At 47.0% G+C, this 16,840-nt stretch overlaps 1 protein-coding gene across 1 annotated transcript in view; it reads right to left on the bottom strand.

Annotated features, from left to right (window-relative positions):
• The window catches only part of pdxdc1 (pyridoxal-dependent decarboxylase domain containing 1), a 43,379-nt gene extending 26,539 nt beyond the window's left edge, over positions 1-16,840 (bottom strand). Inside the window, exons 1-9 of the mRNA XM_038306226.1 lie at positions 16,555-16,840; positions 15,707-16,152; positions 13,511-13,659; positions 13,133-13,322; positions 8,550-8,639; positions 8,400-8,505; positions 5,480-5,573; positions 5,328-5,396; positions 3,460-3,552 (exon numbers count right to left, since the gene is read on the bottom strand). Coding sequence (XP_038162154.1) covers positions 3,460-3,552; positions 5,328-5,396; positions 5,480-5,573; positions 8,400-8,505; positions 8,550-8,639; positions 13,133-13,322; positions 13,511-13,659; positions 15,707-16,152; positions 16,555-16,840 — 1,523 coding nt within the window. The remainder of the gene's footprint in view (positions 1-3,459; positions 3,553-5,327; positions 5,397-5,479; positions 5,574-8,399; positions 8,506-8,549; positions 8,640-13,132; positions 13,323-13,510; positions 13,660-15,706; positions 16,153-16,554) is intronic.

Here is a 16,840-nt window from a genome sequence, read left to right as displayed (position 1 = left end):
CAGATAGAGAGAGAGGACCAGAGACCAAACAGAGAGAGAGGACCAGAGACCAGACAGAGAGAGAGGACCAGAGACCGGGCAGAGAGAGACGACCACAGACCAGACAGAGAGAGAGGACCAGAGACCAGAAAGAGAGAGAGGACCAGAGACCGGGCAGAGAGAGAGGACCAAAGATCAGATAGAAAGAGAGGACCAGAGACCAGATAGAGAGAGAGGACCAGAGACCAGACAGAGAGAGACGACCAGAGACCAGACAGAGAGAGACGACCAGAGACCAGACAGAGAGAGACGATCAGAGACCAGACAGAGAGAGACGACCAGAGACCAGACAGAGAGAGAGGACCAGAGACCGGGCAGAGAGAGAGGACCAGAGACCGGTCAGAGAGAGACGACCAGAGACCAGACAGAGAGAGAGGACCAGAGACCAGACAGAGAGAGAGGACCAGAGACCGGGCAGAGAGAGAGGACCAGAGACCGGGCAGAGACAGAGGACCAGAGACCAGACAGAGAGAGAGGACCAGAGACCGGGCAGAGAGAGAGGACCAGAGACCAGACAGAGAGAGTGGACCAGAGACCAGACAGAGAGGGCGGACCAGAGACCAGACAGAGAGAGAGAGACGACCAGAGACCAGATAGAGAGAGAGGACCAGAGACCGGGCAGAGAGAGAGGACCGGAGACCAGATAGAGAGAGAGGACCAGAGACCAGATAGAGAGAGAGGACCAGAGACCAGACAGAGAGAGGGGACCAGAGACCAGACAGAGAGAGAGGACCAGAGACCGGGCAGAGAGAGAGGACCAGAGACCAGATAGAGAGAGAGGACCAGAGACCAGATAGAGAGAGAGGACCAGAGACCAGACAGAGAGAGGGGACCAGAGACCAGACAGAGAGAGAGAGACGACCAGAGACCAGACAGAGAGAGGGGACCAGAGACCGGGCAGAGAGAGAGGACCAGAGACCAGATAGAGAGAGAGGACCAGAGACCAGATAGAGAGAGAGGACCAGAGACCAGACAGAGAGAGGGGACCAGAGACCAGACAGAGAGAGAGGACCAGAGACCAGACAGAGAGAGAGGACCGGAGACCAGACAGAGAGAGGGGACCAGAGACCAGACAGAGAGAGAGGACCAGAGACCAGACAGAGAGAGAGAGGACCAGAGACCAGACAGAGAGAGGGGACCAGAGACCAGACAGAGAGAGAGGACCAGAGACCAGACAGAGAGAGAGGACCAGAGACCAGACAGAGAGAGAGGACCGGAGACCAGACAGAGAGAGAGGACCGGAGACCAGACAGAGAGAGAGAGGACCAGAGACCAGACAGAGAGAGAGGACCGGAGACCAGACAGAGAGAGAGGACCGGAGACCAGACAGAGAGAGGGGACCAGAGACCAGACAGAGAGAGAGGACCAGAGACCAGACAGAGAGAGAGGACCAGAGACCAGACAGAGAGAGGGGACCAGAGACCAGACAGAGAGAGAGGACCGGAGACCAGACAGAGAGAGGGGACCAGAGACCAGACAGAGAGAGAGAGGACCAGAGACCAGACAGAGAGAGAGGACCAGAGACCAGACAGAGAGAGAGGAAGATACTGGTGAAGCTGACTGGATGTCGGCTTGTTTAAAAGCTTGATCACCAACCATTAATACTCGACTGAAGTTGCTGCAGCACAAGTGGTTAATGAGGATATACATCACTCCTGAGAAACTCAATAAATGGTCACCTGATGTTCCAGATACATGCCTGAAATGTTTGACTAAGAAAGCTACTTTGATACATTTTGTATGGGAAGTTCCTAAGTTGGTGGATTCTTGGAAAAGGGTAGTCTACACTCTGAGTATAATCATAGGTACTCAGGTACCTTGCATAGTAAATCTCTGTATTTTAGGAATGTACTCGGATTGCTTTCATCTGAACTCTAAGTATAAGACTGATCAACATTGGCCTCCTGCAGGCCTGGAGGAGGATTGCACTATCCTGGAGAGTGACTGAAATACCCTCCTTAAAATCTTGGATCAGAGAAATGTTAATCTGTGTCACATTAGAAAAGTTAACCCATGTAGTCTGAGGTAACGCTCAAGAATTTGAGGAGGTATGGACACCCTTAATGGACTTTCTTAAGCAACAGTAGATTGTATTCATTTGTAATGCTATTGAGTGTAATATTTTTATTTATTTATTCATTTCATTTCAATATTATTTATAATTTTAATCATTGTTACCGTTTTATGAACGTACTCTTTGAAACTTTAATTAATTTGAATTAATTACTTATTTTATTTTGTTTCGTATGTGTGTATTCAATGAGGTTTGCCTGGTCTTCATTGTGCCAATGGTGCAAACACGTGTCAATGTGTTTTTGTATACTGGAAATGAATAAAAAACATTGTTAAGCTGAGTCTGTGGGTTCTGATGCTGAGGTTTGGATAATAATGCTGTTTAAAGATCCAAATGTGTCAGATGTTACAGAACCGGATCTGATCTCTTTCATAAGGATTGGATCTGCTTCATTCTAATATCCGCTGGGAAAAAGACAAATGTTCAGATATTAAAGCAGATATTAAAGATACTAAAAATGGAAGCAGCAAATCACCAGACTATATCTATAGTTCTGCTGCTATAGGCTTAGACTGCTGGAGGACATAGGGACCCCTTTTTCATCATTCTGCTTCATTCTATCTCTATTCTCCCACTCTGCAGAATCTGTTAGTTCAATCTCTAACGTTCTGCTCTCTCTGCTTTTTCTCATAGTAGCTTCATCTGGTCTGTTCCTGTTTGGCTGTGACTCCATCCTGGAGAGAAATATCAGCTGTGCTGCTGCCATCAACACCTTTGTTTCTAGATGTTGGAGCTTGGCCTGTTTTCCAGTGTAGTCCTGTTTCTCTGACTGTGACTAACTGGATGTGCTCTCTTCATCCTCTGACATGGGAGCTGGCTCGGAGCTCGTCTGCCTGGCTGTGTGTTTCCTGGACGGGGCCGCCTGTGGAGCTGGTTGACAGTTGCCTTTTGTATCTATGCTTCTTTTTCTATGTCTGCTTCTGTCTCCTTGAACCCCAGTGGGCCTCAGCAGATGGCCGCTCACACTGAGCCTGGTTCTGCTGGAGGTTTCTTCCTGTTCAAAGGGAGTTTTTCCTCTCCACTGTCGCTACAAGCATGCTTAGTGTGAGGGATTGCTGAAGAGTCAATGAGTCGATGCAATCAGCTGGTTTTCCTTAGATAGAAAACTTTGAATCGATCTGACTGGATGATCTGGTTGATCTGGAAAGTGACCTGAGATGACATGATGTGAATTGGAGCTATAGAAATAAACTGAATAGAATCAGACAGGAACCAAGGAGGGATGAACAGACGGACCAGGAAAGGAGAGCTTGGATCTTTAACAAAACCAGAAAGTCTACAGGTACTGTCGATTGACGCATCATTTATCTGACGGAGCGCTTTCATTGGCTGCTGGTTTTACTCACGCTTGTCTGGGCGTGTCCTTCGCTCCCTCCTCATCCTCGTCTTCGTGGATCAGGTGGTGCACAAGGTGCAGTATGGTGGTAACATCCTGACCGCTGCAGAACAAACACATTGAAAGTCAAGCATATTGTCCCCACTGAGCTGCAAACCAAGAAAACATCATCTTAGATTGTTCATCATCCAGCAGATCGACCCCATTACCAGACATGATCTCAATGAAGGTAGGAAGCAGACGGAGGGGAAATTTAGTCTCTCTTATTTCATATATTAATTGATGCTATTTACTCACTATAAAAGTTTTCAATCAGCCTGTTTGACCTGCAAGGCCACATGATGCCTGAGTGAGGCTGTTTGTAGACCAGCAGAGCTTCTTCCATAACAAACCAGATTCTTTCTCAGGTTTATTCATAACATGTTACTGTTTAACCAAAGTGTCTGTAATTAGTTTTGACTCTGACTGCTTTCTATTATTGTCAGTAAGGAGGAACGAACGCTGCTGGATCAGAACAGGACCGATTACCGCGCAGTAAGGACCGCATGATGAACTGTTCACTCTTTGCAAAGATAAAATAAAATAAAATGCAGACTGAGTGAAATCCATCGATCTCTGTTTATTTAACTGGAATAAATGGTTGAATACTTTTTTCCCACGACGTGCTTTAAGTTTGTTTATAACCTACAGGTCTGTCTGATTGGAGCAACAGCTGATCTACTTTCAGTTACTGAAACTCTATGATTTACAGCCGACTATGATACTTAGGCCATTTATTTTGTTTAAAATGAACATTTAATGTTTGATTAATTAACTCCAGTTGTATCTTAATTTATCATAACATGAAATTCATCGAGACTTATCAATATTTTGATTCATAAATAGAAACTGCCTCTTTAGGAGGAGCATCCAACGTTGTTCTCAGCTACAGCTCAAGCTGCACGACGACGATTTAAAAGTTCACAGCGATCAATGTTTGTTCTTCCACTGAACGTCCAGAAAACTCAGCGCCTAGAGATGGCGCTGGTCAGACTCTTCAATCTGGAAGAAGAAGAACTCCCTTGTCTGCCCATGTGCAGTGCGTGAAGTTCTGGTAAATCGGCTTGTAGCTCTGCTTCAACAAGACGCCCAACTCAATTTCAAACATGTTTGATTTTCTCCCGACCTTTTGATTCCTGATGGGGAGGCGGTCGTTAGAGGCTGATCGCCTCTCCTTACCCCCTGTATGCTACATGACGCAGGACGCACCATGAGCCTGAAACTCGGTCTGATCCAAAAAATTAGCAGAACTGGAGAATCGGCCCAAAAAGGGGAAAACTGGTGCCGTTTAGGCCGGCCTAACTTTATACTTCAACAGGGGACCAAGAAATGTGGGCAGAACTAGCAGAGAGGATCATCTGGGCTGAGCTTCCCTCCATCCAGGACTGGAATCCACTAAAAGAGCAGCTGACGTCTCTGCAGAGCACACACATCCTGGACACTAACCCCCCCCACGACTTCCCAGATCCAAACCAGTTAAACCAGATCCTCCCAACATGTCTGCTTTAAAGCAAAAAGCAACTTAAATCTGATTCCTTGTTAAGTTGCAGCAACTTGCTCGTTTAATTAGCGGCTGAACAAGAATTGGATATAATTTTATATCAAATTATCTTTTTCTATCTTTCGTTTTGAAATGACCTTTAGGGTTAGGCGTCTGTCTGAAGGTCTTGGTTTGATGTGTTTTAAAGCGTAGTTTGATAAACACGTTAAAATGATTGCCATCACTTTGTTCTGGGCGTTCTTTCTGAGGCTTTTCATGTCTAATATAAAAATATCGACCAGATGAAAGCATAAACAGCGAAACATGGGCGGGTCTGTGAAGCTGACAGAGTCACTTACTCTCCCTGCAGGGGTCCAGGGATGCTGGTTCTACTGAACCTTCTGCTTGGAGCTCCAGCGTCAGACTCCCTGCACAGAAACAGACACAGCAGCTCCATCAGCCTCCATCCTACTGACGCTCTGGATCTTTGTTAACAAACATTTCTTCCTACGTCTGTTCATCTCCAAGGATCCTCATGGCTTCACTCAGGTTCTTGCCCACTTCAGTCAGAGTGGCGTCAACCATCGTCAGAGAGGGAGGGGGTTCTAAGGGAGAGGAAGGAGAACAAGTTCACAGCCAAAAAAAAAAAACATACGAAGAAGGTTAATAGGTCAGGGTCAGCTACAGAGTCAGAGTCAGCTACAGGGTCAGCTAAAGAGTCAGCTACAGAGTCAGGGTCAGCTACAGGGTCAGCTACAGGGTCAGCTACAGGGTCAGCTACAGAGTCAGAGTCAGCTACAGGGTCAGCTACAGGGTCAGAGTCAGCTACAGGGTCAGCTACAGAGTCTGGGTCAGCTACAGGGTCAGCTACAGGGTCAGCTACAGAGTCTGGGTCAGCTACAGGGTCAGCTACAGGGTCAGCTACAGAGTCTGGGTCAGCTACAGGGTCAGCTACAGGGTCAGCTACAGAGTCTGGGTCAGCTACAGGGTCAGCTACAGGGTCAGCTACAGAGTCTGGGTCAGCTACAGGGTCAGCTACAGGGTCAGCTACAGAGTCTGGGTCAGCTACAGGGTCAGCTACAGGGTCAGGGTCAGCTACAGGGTCAGCTACAGGGTCAGCTACAGAGTCTGGGTCAGCTACAGGGTCAGCTACAGGGTCAGCTACAGAGTCTGGGTCAGCTACAGGGTCAGCTACAGAGTCAGCTACAGAGTCTGGGTCAGCTACAGGGTCAGCTACAGGGTCAGCTACAGGGTCAGGGTCAGCTACAGGGTCAGGGTCAGCTACAGGGTCAGAGTCAGCTACAGGGTCAGCTACAGAGTCTGGGTCAGCTACAGGGTCAGCTACAGGGTCAGCTACAGAGTCTGGGTCAGCTACAGGGTCAGCTACAGGGTCAGGGTCAGCTACAGGGTCAGCTACAGAGTCTGGGTCAGCTACAGGGTCAGCTACAGGGTCAGCTAGAGAGTCTGGGTCAGCTACAGGGTCAGCTACAGGGTCAGCTACAGGGTCAGCTAGAGAGTCTGGGTCAGCTACAGGGTCAGCTACAGAGTCTGGGTCAGCTACAGGGTCAGCTACAGGGTCAGGGTCAGCTACAGGGTCAGCTACAGAGTCTGGGTCAGCTACAGGGTCAGCTACAGGGTCAGCTAGAGAGTCTGGGTCAGCTACAGGGTCAGCTACAGGGTCAGCTACAGGGTCAGCTAGAGAGTCTGGGTCAGCTACAGGGTCAGCTACAGGGTCAGCTACAGGGTCAGGGTCAGCTACAGGGTCAGCTACAGGGTCAGGGTCAGCTACAGGGTCAGCTACAGGGTCAGGGTCAGCTACAGGGTCATGCTCAGCTACAGGGTCAGCTACAGGGTCAGGGTCAGCTACAGGGTCAGCTACAGGGTCAGGGTCAGCTACAGGGTCAGGGTCAGCTACAGGGTCAGCTACAGGGTCAGCTACAGGGTCAGGGTCAGCTACAGGGTCAGCTACAGGGTCAGGGTCAGCTACAGGGTCATGCTCAGCTACAGGGTCAGCTACAGGGTCAGGGTCAGCTACAGGGTCAGCTACAGGGTCAGGGTCAGCTACAGGGTCAGGGTCAGCTACAGGGTCAGCTACAGGGTCAGCTACAGGGTCAGCTACAGGGTCAGCTACAGGGTCAGGGTCAGCTACAGGGTCAGGGTCAGCTACAGGGTCAGGGTCAGCTACAGGGTCAGCTACAGGGTCAGGGTCAGCTACAGGGTCAGCTACAGGGTCAGGGTCAGCTACAGGGTCATGCTCAGCTACAGGGTCAGCTACAGGGTCAGGGTCAGCTACAGGGTCAGCTACAGGGTCAGGGTCAGCTACAGGGTCAGGGTCAGCTACAGGGTCAGCTACAGGGTCAGCTACAGGGTCATGCTCAGCTACAGGGTCAGCTACAGGGTCAGGGTCAGCTACAGGGTCAGCTACAGGGTCAGGGTCAGCTACAGGGTCATGCTCAGCTACAGGGTCAGCTACAGGGTCAGGGTCAGCTACAGGGTCAGCTACAGGGTCAGCTACAGGGTCAGCTACAGGGTCAGGGTCAGCTACAGGGTCAGCTACAGGGTCAGCTACAGGGTCAGGGTCAGCTACAGGGTCAGGGTCAGCTACAGGGTCAGCTACAGGGTCAGCTACAGGGTCAGGGTCAGCTACAGGGTCAGCTACAGGGTCAGCTACAGGGTCAGGTTTAGTGACACCATCCTGCAGGTTTTTGCAGAGGAGCTCCTGAGATGAACCAAGCAGCCAACAGTGAAGGCAGATTTCTGATCCGTCTGTTAAAGTTTAGCTGTTGGTTGTGACGTCAGACCTTGGACAGTTCCTCTGGATGTTCACGTGACCGACAGAATGTGAAGATCCTAGAGAGGAAGGCCTGCATTCCTGCTTTGCTGCAAAGCTCACTACCTTCATTTAGCTGCAGCTGCTCTGGTTCTGGACAGAGACTTTCTTTACAGAACAACCAGCAGGATGGAGCCGGGTCACCTGCAGACCCAGCAGGACATGGATGTCCACCCAGAGCTTTGATCAGACAGGAAGAAGACCATGCAGAGATGCACAGCTCAGGAAGATCAACCTGAGATCAAACATCTGGTTGTGACCCAGTGATTAGAAAGTCCTTTGAAATGTGCTAAAGTTAAATCAGATTGATGGTGGCCAGCATGGCAGTGGCAGCATCATGCTGTGGGAGCTGTAGAGCCTGCAGCTGAATGATTTTCACTGTGATCAAATAAAAAGGCGTTTGAAACATTTTTCTCTTTAGATTCCTGAAGATTTAAGGTTTAAATGAGTCCAAAAGAGTGTTTCTACCAGACAGTTTCTACTTCCAGTTTCCAGAACTGAAATTAGGGATTAAAATGTGGGATTATGACCGCTGCTGTCCCGGGAGCTCCGGGCTGGATGGATCCAGGAGAGCAGCCCATCCGGACCGGTTCCTCCTTACCTCTAAGCCAGCAGCTGACAGCTCCGTGGCGCCGGACGCAGCGGATCCGGTTCCGGTTCTGCGGGGTTCCGCTGCGGAATGTCTGGGACCGGAACCACTGCAGCCTCTGGACTCAATCCTGGGAGGTTTGGGAGTTCCGGTGGCACCGACCGAACCGGACAGTTTACTTCCTGGATCCACCGAGCGACGTTCCACGCTGGCAGCGCTGACGTCACACCCCGCCGCACCGGATTGGTCAGTCTGTTGATCACAGCGCGAGCCTTTTTACAGATCGGAACATGAGAGGAGTGGACCAGGGGCGGGTTTAGGAAATGTGGGGCCCCAGGGGGCCCGCTGAAAACAGCCCCATTCTCCAGATAGAGAAATGTTAATAGAATAGACATCCATTATCTGTTCTAGGTTGTGTCCCTCTCTTCTGGTCCCTTTTCTTCTTGTTTTCCTCTCTATGTTTTGTACTCAGCTGACTTTTCATGCTGTCTCTAAAGGAATGAAAGATTTTTTATAAGAAGAAAAATAAAGTTCAAAGGAAATATTTGAATTCAAAATTAAAATCTTCAACTGGAAGGAAATAAATAATAAGAGCAAAGAACAGCGATGTCATTAGAAGTAGAAATATGAGACAGATGGCAGCTCCTGCTGTAGGCAGGAAGGTCAGTCGCCTCTAGAAGATCCTCACTGCTGTCCATCATCTTCTTCATCTCCAGAGGTTCTAGAGGAGTCCTAGAACAGAGCCGCCCTTCTTAATCAGCTGCTTCAGCTTCTTTCAGTCATTAGCTATGATGATGATGATGACGATGATGATGGAGGAAGAGATCAGCCTCTCCACAGCAGACTGATAGTAGATCTGCAGCATGTGAAGCAGCTATTTCACGGCGCTTTAAACTTCTCCCATCTAGAATTTTCAAAAGATGCTGAACTTGGGGAGGGAGTGGCCTAAAAATCTGAACCATGCCCTGATAAATGTTAAATAATACCTTTGACAAAAAATTAATGACTAATCATTGTTTTAGACCATTTTAAACATTTCCATTTTTTTCTCTCTCCATCATTTTTTCTAATATCTTTTAGGTCACGTGACTGACTGACAATAACCTGACGTAAAATCATTATAATAGAAAAGACAGACGATGCAGACTTTTTTGATCCAATTAAATGAATTTACAATTTCTCATTAAATTATGAAATAAAGAAAATCAGGATTAATTTTCTTCAGAAAATAGAACTTAATTAATCACCAGTCTCTCAGTGAACCACCTTAGGGGCGAGTCAGCCGGGAGCAGCTGCTGATGTCAGTTCTTCCATGGTGATGTCACATCCCTGGCTAAACCAGTACCAACAATCAAATGCAGCAACCATTTTAAACCTGATGAGGGCGCCAAGCAGGCGGTTTAAGACACAAAAGTGGGATTGCAATAAATTTGCAGTAAAATAATTCCAAAATAATGACTGGAACTTGAAAACAGCTGCGTAAGAAGTCGATCGATGCACTTTGTTAGCAAGAAAGATTGGATTTAGTGGTGAAGTAATTTCCCTCTGGGATTATTAAAGTATTTCTGATTCTGAATCGACCTTCAAAAGTCCAGTCTGCTCTGTCCCTTCCTGGAGACGGCTTCCCAGTTGTGTCTCCAGTCCAGTTTGGTGTCCAGGTGAAGAGCAATGGATTTCTGCTCCTCCACCTCCTCTCCCAGGATATTAAAGGGGAACGCCGTTTTTTTTTTCATTGGTCCCTTGATTTTCCGTTATTCCATCATGTTCTTCTCACCCAGATGAGTTTAGTGTCATTTGGAGCCGTTCTGAAGATATTCCGTTAGGTTGTATCCAGTAACGTCTTCCTATGGGCAACGACTTGAAGGCACAAACTAAACTGTTCATCACAGCCACCAGTCCATTAATCACAGCAATAATTAACCAGTCATTACACTCCGGTCAGGTTCCTCCAGCTCTCAAAACTGCAGTCATTCGCCCCCCATCTGAAATGTTCCTTGGGCCGACCCTTTTCACCATCTACATGCTCCCACTCGGTCAGATTATCAAAAAACACAAGGTATCTTTTCATTCCACCTGCTCTTAGCAGCAATGATTTTATGGGATTCTTTATAAATAAGATTGATCTTATTAAAAATAAGATCATAAGCACTCCTCTATCCGCGATTGTACCTGAGGTAGTCATGGAATCTGAACCGGGTTTAGACTGCTTTGATCCAGTTGAACTCTCTGAATTAGCAAAATTATTGTCTTCATCTAAGCCTTCAACTTGGATGTTAGATCCAGTTCCAACCAGGTTATTTAAGGAGGTATTCCCTTTGATCTCCTCCTCCATTTTAGATGTGATTAATCTATCTCTGTTACAGGGATATGTACCTAAAGCTTTTAAGATTGCTGTAATTAAACCTCTGCTTAAGAAACCGTCTCTTGACCCAGATGACTTGGTCAATTATAGACCTATATCCAATCTTCCTTTCTTATCCAAAATCTTGAGAAAGTAGTTGCCAAACAAGTTTGCGATCACTTCCACCATAATGAACTTTTTGAAGAGTTTCAGTCTGGCTTTAGAGCTCATCATAGCACTGAAACAGCTCTGGTGAAAGTCACTAATGATATTCTCATGGCCTCAGATAATGGACTTGTATCTGTGCTCGTCCTGTTGGATCTCAGTGCTGCATTTGATACAGTTGACCATAATATTCTTTTAGAAAGACTTGAATATTTTGTTGGAATTAAAGGAACAGCACTAGACTGGTTTAAATCTTATCTATCTGATCGAATTCAGTTTGTTCATGTTAATGATAGATCTTCAACACGCTCAAAGGTTACCTGTGGAGTACCACAGGGATCAGTGCTAGGACCTATTCTCTTTACTTTATACATGCTCCCAATTGGTAGAATTATTAGACAGCATGGGATTAATTTCCACTGTTATGCTGATGATACCCAGCTATATCTGTCTATAAATCCAGATGAAGCTAACCCATTACATAGATTACAGGCATGTCTTGAAGACATAAAAACCTGGATGACTCTTAACTTTCTGCTTCTGAATGCAGACAAAACAGAAGTTATAGTCTTTGGACCAGAGTCTCTGAAAAAGAAACTGATTAGCCAGTCACTTCATTTGGATGGGATTAAACTGATTTCAGATAATAAAGTAAAAAATCTTGGTGTTATTTTTGATCAGGACCTGTCATTTAAATCCCACATCAAAGAGGTTTCTAGAATTTCCTTCTTTCATCTGAGGAACATTACAAAAATTAGAAATCTCCTGTCCAGGGGTGATGCTGAGAAACTAGTCCATGCATTTGTTACTTCAAGGCTGGACTATTGTAATTCTTTACTATCAGAAAGTCCACAAACTGTAGTTAAAAGCCTTCAGCTGATCCAAAATGCTGCAGCCAAAGTTCTAATGAAAATGAAAAAGAGAGATCATATCTCTCCTATCCTGGCTTCTCTTCATTGGCTTCCTGTTAAATCCAGAATAGAATTTAAAATCCTCCTTCTCACATATAAAGCCTTAAATGGCCAAGCTCCATCTTATGTCAGAGATCTGATTGTTCCTTATGTTCCTAACAGAGCACTTCGCTCTCAATCTGCAGGTTTACTAGTGGTTCCTAGAATTTCTAAAAGTAGAATGGGAGGCAGATCTTTTAGTTCTCAGGCTCCTCTCCTGTGGAACCAACTACCAGTTTTAGTCCGTGAGGCAGACACCCTGTCTACTTTTAAGGCTAGGCTTAAAACTTTCATTTTTGATAAAGCTTATAGTTAGAGTGGCTCAGGTTATCCTGATCTATCTCTATAGTTCTGCTGCTATAGGCTTAGACTTTTGGAGGACATAGGGACCCCCATTTCATCATTCTGCTTCATTCTCTCTCTGTTCTCCTATTCTGCAGAATCTGTTAGTTCAATCTCTAACCTTCTGCTCTCTCTGCTTTTCCTCAGAGTAGCTTTGCCTCGTCTGTTCCTGTTTGGCTGTGACGTCATCCTGGAAAAAAACATCAGCTGTGCTGCTTCTATCAACACCCTTGTTTATAGATGTTGGAGATCGGCCTGTTTTCCAGTGTGGTCCTGTTTCTCTGACCGTGACTGAGTGGATGTGCTCTCTTCGTCCTCTGGCATGGGAGCTGCCTTGGAGCTCGTCTGCCTGGCTGTGTGTTTCCTGGACGGGGCCGCCTTTTACAGCTGCTTTTTGTATCTCTGCTTCTGTCTCCTTGAACCCCAGTCGGCCTCGGCAGATGGCCGCTCACACTGAGCCTGGTTCTGCTGGAGGTTTCTTCCTGTTAAAAGGGAGTTTTTCCTCTCCACTGTCGCTACAAGCATGCTTAGTGTGGGGGATTGTATTTGAGTCAATGAGTCGATGCAATCAACTGGTTTTCCTTAGATAGAAAACTTTGTATCAATTTGACTGTATGATCTGGTTGAACTGTAAAGTGCCTTGAGATGACATGTGTTGTGAATTTGGCGCTATATAAATAAACTGAATTGAATTGAATTGAAATTGTTATGCAGATGACACCCAGTTGTACATAATAATGGACTCCACTTCTCCCACAGTTCTGCCATCTGCTTTTCACTGCTGCCTGGAGGAGATAAAGACATGGATGGCTGAAAACTTTCTACAGCTCAACAGCAGCAAAACAGAAGCCATTCTCATTGGCACCCCACACCAAACCAAGTCCTTCTCCCTAAACAGTATCCCTATCTTCGGTCAAAACATCCCTCTGTCCTCATCTGTTACAAACCTTGGTGTCACATTGGATCCACATCTCACGTTCGACTCCCACATACGTCACCTCTGCAAGGTCTCTTTCCTCCACCTCAGAAACATTGCCAAACTCCGCCCCTCCCTTTCCCAACCCGACGCAGAAAAGTGAATCCATGCCTTTGTCTCCTCCAGATTGGACTACTGTAATGCCCTCCTCGTCGGGGTCCCTGGCAAAAGTCTACAAAAGCTGCAGCACATCCAGAACTGTGCTGCCCGGGTCCTGACGAGGAGGCGCAAATACGAACACATCACTCCAGTCCTCAGGTCCCTTCATTGGCTGCCCATCCAACACAGAATACATTACAAACTTTGCCTCCTCACTCACCAGTGCATACATGGAACTGCCCCTGCTTACCTCAAGGAACTCCTCACACCGCCTCCAGAACCCTCCGCTCCACCACCTCCACCCACCGACTGCACCAGCCAAGAGTCAAGCTCTGCACAATGGGAGATAGGGCCTTCCAGGCAGTTGCCCCACAACTCTGGAATGGCCTCCCAGAGTCTCTTAGGGTCCCACAGAGTGTGGAGGCGTTCAAGAAAGGCCTCAAGACATTTTTATTTAAAATTTGAACATTAGTTAGTATTTTATCTGTGTGGTTTTATGGTTATTTTACTGTTTTGTTTTTACTACGCATGTTATTTTATTGTAATGTCTCGTTTTAACGATGTATGCTGTTTTTACTGTACGGTTTTGTTTTAACTATGAATTTTGTAGCACTTTGAGATTTTGTTGAAATGTAAAGTGGCTCTCCAACTAACGGACATAACAGCTGAGAGTCAGCTGGAGAAAAAAGTAAAGAAAGAAATTGAAGGCTTGTATCTGTTCAGAGGATCAGAGGGAAACCCAGAGACACTAAGCCATGTTGCCTTGGTCCCAGAACCAAAGCAGACAGATCTCACACACAGCCAGAGCTGTCAAGTAAGGAAGTACTTTGTCATTGTACTTAAGTACACTTTCTAGGTAGCTATACTTTACTCCATTATTTATTTTTCTTCCTACTTCTTCTTCTACTCATTACATTTTCACACCAGTATCTGTTCTTTCTATTCCTTACATTTTTAAAACAAACGTTACTCGTTCCTCTTGGCTTCGGTTTAATGTTTCAAAATCTTTATTTCCTGTCATGTGCTCCATCCAATGCAGATCATTGGCTCCGCCCACATCTAGTGAAAACTAGTGTGATTGGATGAGTCATAGAACGCAAACACTCATTGGTTAGCTAAAGGAAATCATCAGAAGCCAGCAGGTGTTCTTCAAACTGCTAACGTGAATTGTCTATGCCATGCTACAATGTGGGATTCAGAAAAAGATGTTGAAATGTCTGAAAGGTCGGACACAGGCGAGAGCGTATCGGGAGACGGAGACCAACAAGACCTCCCTCATCCTTGGCCCTATCTCAGAGAATTTATAGAAACAGTCCAAAAATTTAGCTTTAGATTCATATAGCGGCATCTAGCTGTTTATTTAAAGGTTACTTTATACTTTGATACTTTAAGTAGTTTTTGGAGCACATACTTACACATACTGAAGTAACAAATGTGTGAACTTTTGACCCCACTGCACAAAGCTCAAACAATCTGGCACCAACGGCAAGAAAACAGGCAGTATGAATAGCAGCAGGATTCCCGGTTTGCCCGGAGTGTCATGGTTGGTTTAGAAATCAAACCCACATGCAGAACACCACTTGGAGACTGATAAAAAGTTCAACATAGTTTATTAAAAGTTTGCACGGAGATAACATGAACTGAATTCTGGAAACTGGTCCGGGCAGGATTCTCAGGCGTCTGCAGAGTTTGATTAGCCAGGTTAACAGATTAGTTGTTGAGTTTTCAGATGTTTCTGAAAATACCTTGAAGAGGTCCAGGCTTTCTTTTCTGAGAGAGGGAACCGGTTGGGTCCAGAGACTGTTGGTTCAGCAGAGTGCTCAGCAGCAGCAGCGTCTAGCTTCTGACTTTCTAGTGACAGACCTTGGTTTGAGGGATTAGCTCTTTCCTTAAGAGCAGCAGGTGGATTCCAGAGTGAGATCTTCAGGTTTGGCTCTCTAGGGCAGGCAGGCAGGTAACAGGCTAAGCTCATCCAGAGCTTCAGACGAGAGACAGGTTTCCTATGAGCGAGAAGACAGAGGCAGGTTAGAATTGGTTTACTCTTAGAGACAAAGATTCTAGTAGTTCAGAGGCTCAGGTTCGCTAACCAAACTTGATCAACACTGCGGCGTTGAAGGAAGGTCTGGCTGCTGATTATATAGGCAGGTCTCCTGATGGGCTGATGAACGTCAGCTGTGCTGGAGGGCTCCAGCCCAGGAGATCCACAGCGCACTCTGCTGGAGAAGGTGGAGAATCTCCAGATCCCAACAGTACCCCCCTCTCAACGAACGCCTCTTGGCGGTCCCGAGGATGTGGACGGGAGGGACTTCTCGTAATCCTCGATCAAGGGCAGATCGAGGATAAACGAGGCAGGAATCCAGGTGCGGTCCTCCGGACCGTAGCCCTCCCAGTCGACGAGGTACTGCCAACCGCGACCTCGCCGACGGGAGTCCACGATCCGGCGAACCGTGTAAGCTGGATGACCATCGATGTCCAGGGCGGGTGGAGGGGAGTCGGAAGGCGGGCACAAAGAACTAGTGACTACAGGCTTTATCTGGGAAACATGGAATGTCGGGTGGATGCGCAGAGAAGGTTGCAGGTGCAGGCGGACAGCAGAGGGGTTAATTATGCGATCGATTTTGTATGGACCGATGAACCTGGGTGAATGTTTCCTGGACATAGCCTTCAGGGGAATGTCTCGGGTCGATAACCAAACCTCTTGGCCTGGAGTGTAGTCAGGGGCGGGACGTCTCTTGGAGTCAGCGAACTTTTTGGTTGAGGCTGACGAGCGGGTGAGGGTGGTGATGGTATCCCTCCAAATACGTTGGCAGCGGCGGATGTGATGTTGAACTGATCTGACAGTTATCTCTCTCTCGTCTGCGGGGAAGAGTGGAGGCTGATACCCTATGGAAACTTGAAAGGGGGATAAACCAGTAGAAGCAGATTTAAGGGAGTTATGAGCATACTCAATCCACGTCAGGAACTGACTCCAGTCAGTGGGATTGTTCGAAGTCAGGCAGCGGAGAGTGGACTAGAGTTGCTGGTTCATCCTCTCCGTCTGCCCATTAGATTGAGGATGATAACCAGAGGTGAGAGAAGATTTGCAATTTAATGCAGAACAGAAAGCTTTCTAGACCTGTGAGATGAACTGGGGACCACAATCTGAGGACCACGATTCTTGAGGAATACCATGGAGGCGAAAAACATGCTTCACGAGGAGCTGAGCCGTCTGGAATGCTGTGGGGAGCTTTCTGAGGGGAATAAGATGACAGGCCTTGGAAAATCGATCGACGATGGTTAGAATTGTAGTCATACCTCTAGAAATCGGGAGACCAGTGACAAAATCGACAGCAATATGTGACCAGGGACGGGTTGGAACAGGTAGAGGATGCAGCAGACCAGAAGGTGGTTGGTGGGAGGTCTTGCTTCTAGCGCAGATGGGACAAGCCAGAACGTACTCTTTGACGTCTTTCTGTAGAGACGGCCACCAAAATCGCCTGTTTATGAGGGCGATGGTTCTGCTCACTCCAGGATGGGCCGAGAATTTAGCTGCGTGCATCCACTGGATGAGGCGGAATCTGACGGAAGACGGGACATACAT

This window comes from Cyprinodon tularosa, unplaced genomic scaffold (genome assembly GCF_016077235.1).
Source record: "Cyprinodon tularosa strain WSP-4 unplaced genomic scaffold, ASM1607723v1 ctg1151, whole genome shotgun sequence".
Taxonomy (NCBI): Eukaryota; Metazoa; Chordata; class Actinopteri; order Cyprinodontiformes; family Cyprinodontidae; genus Cyprinodon; species Cyprinodon tularosa.
The sequence above is the reverse complement of the archived record's forward strand: the minus strand, read 5'-3'. Positions and strand labels throughout refer to the sequence as shown.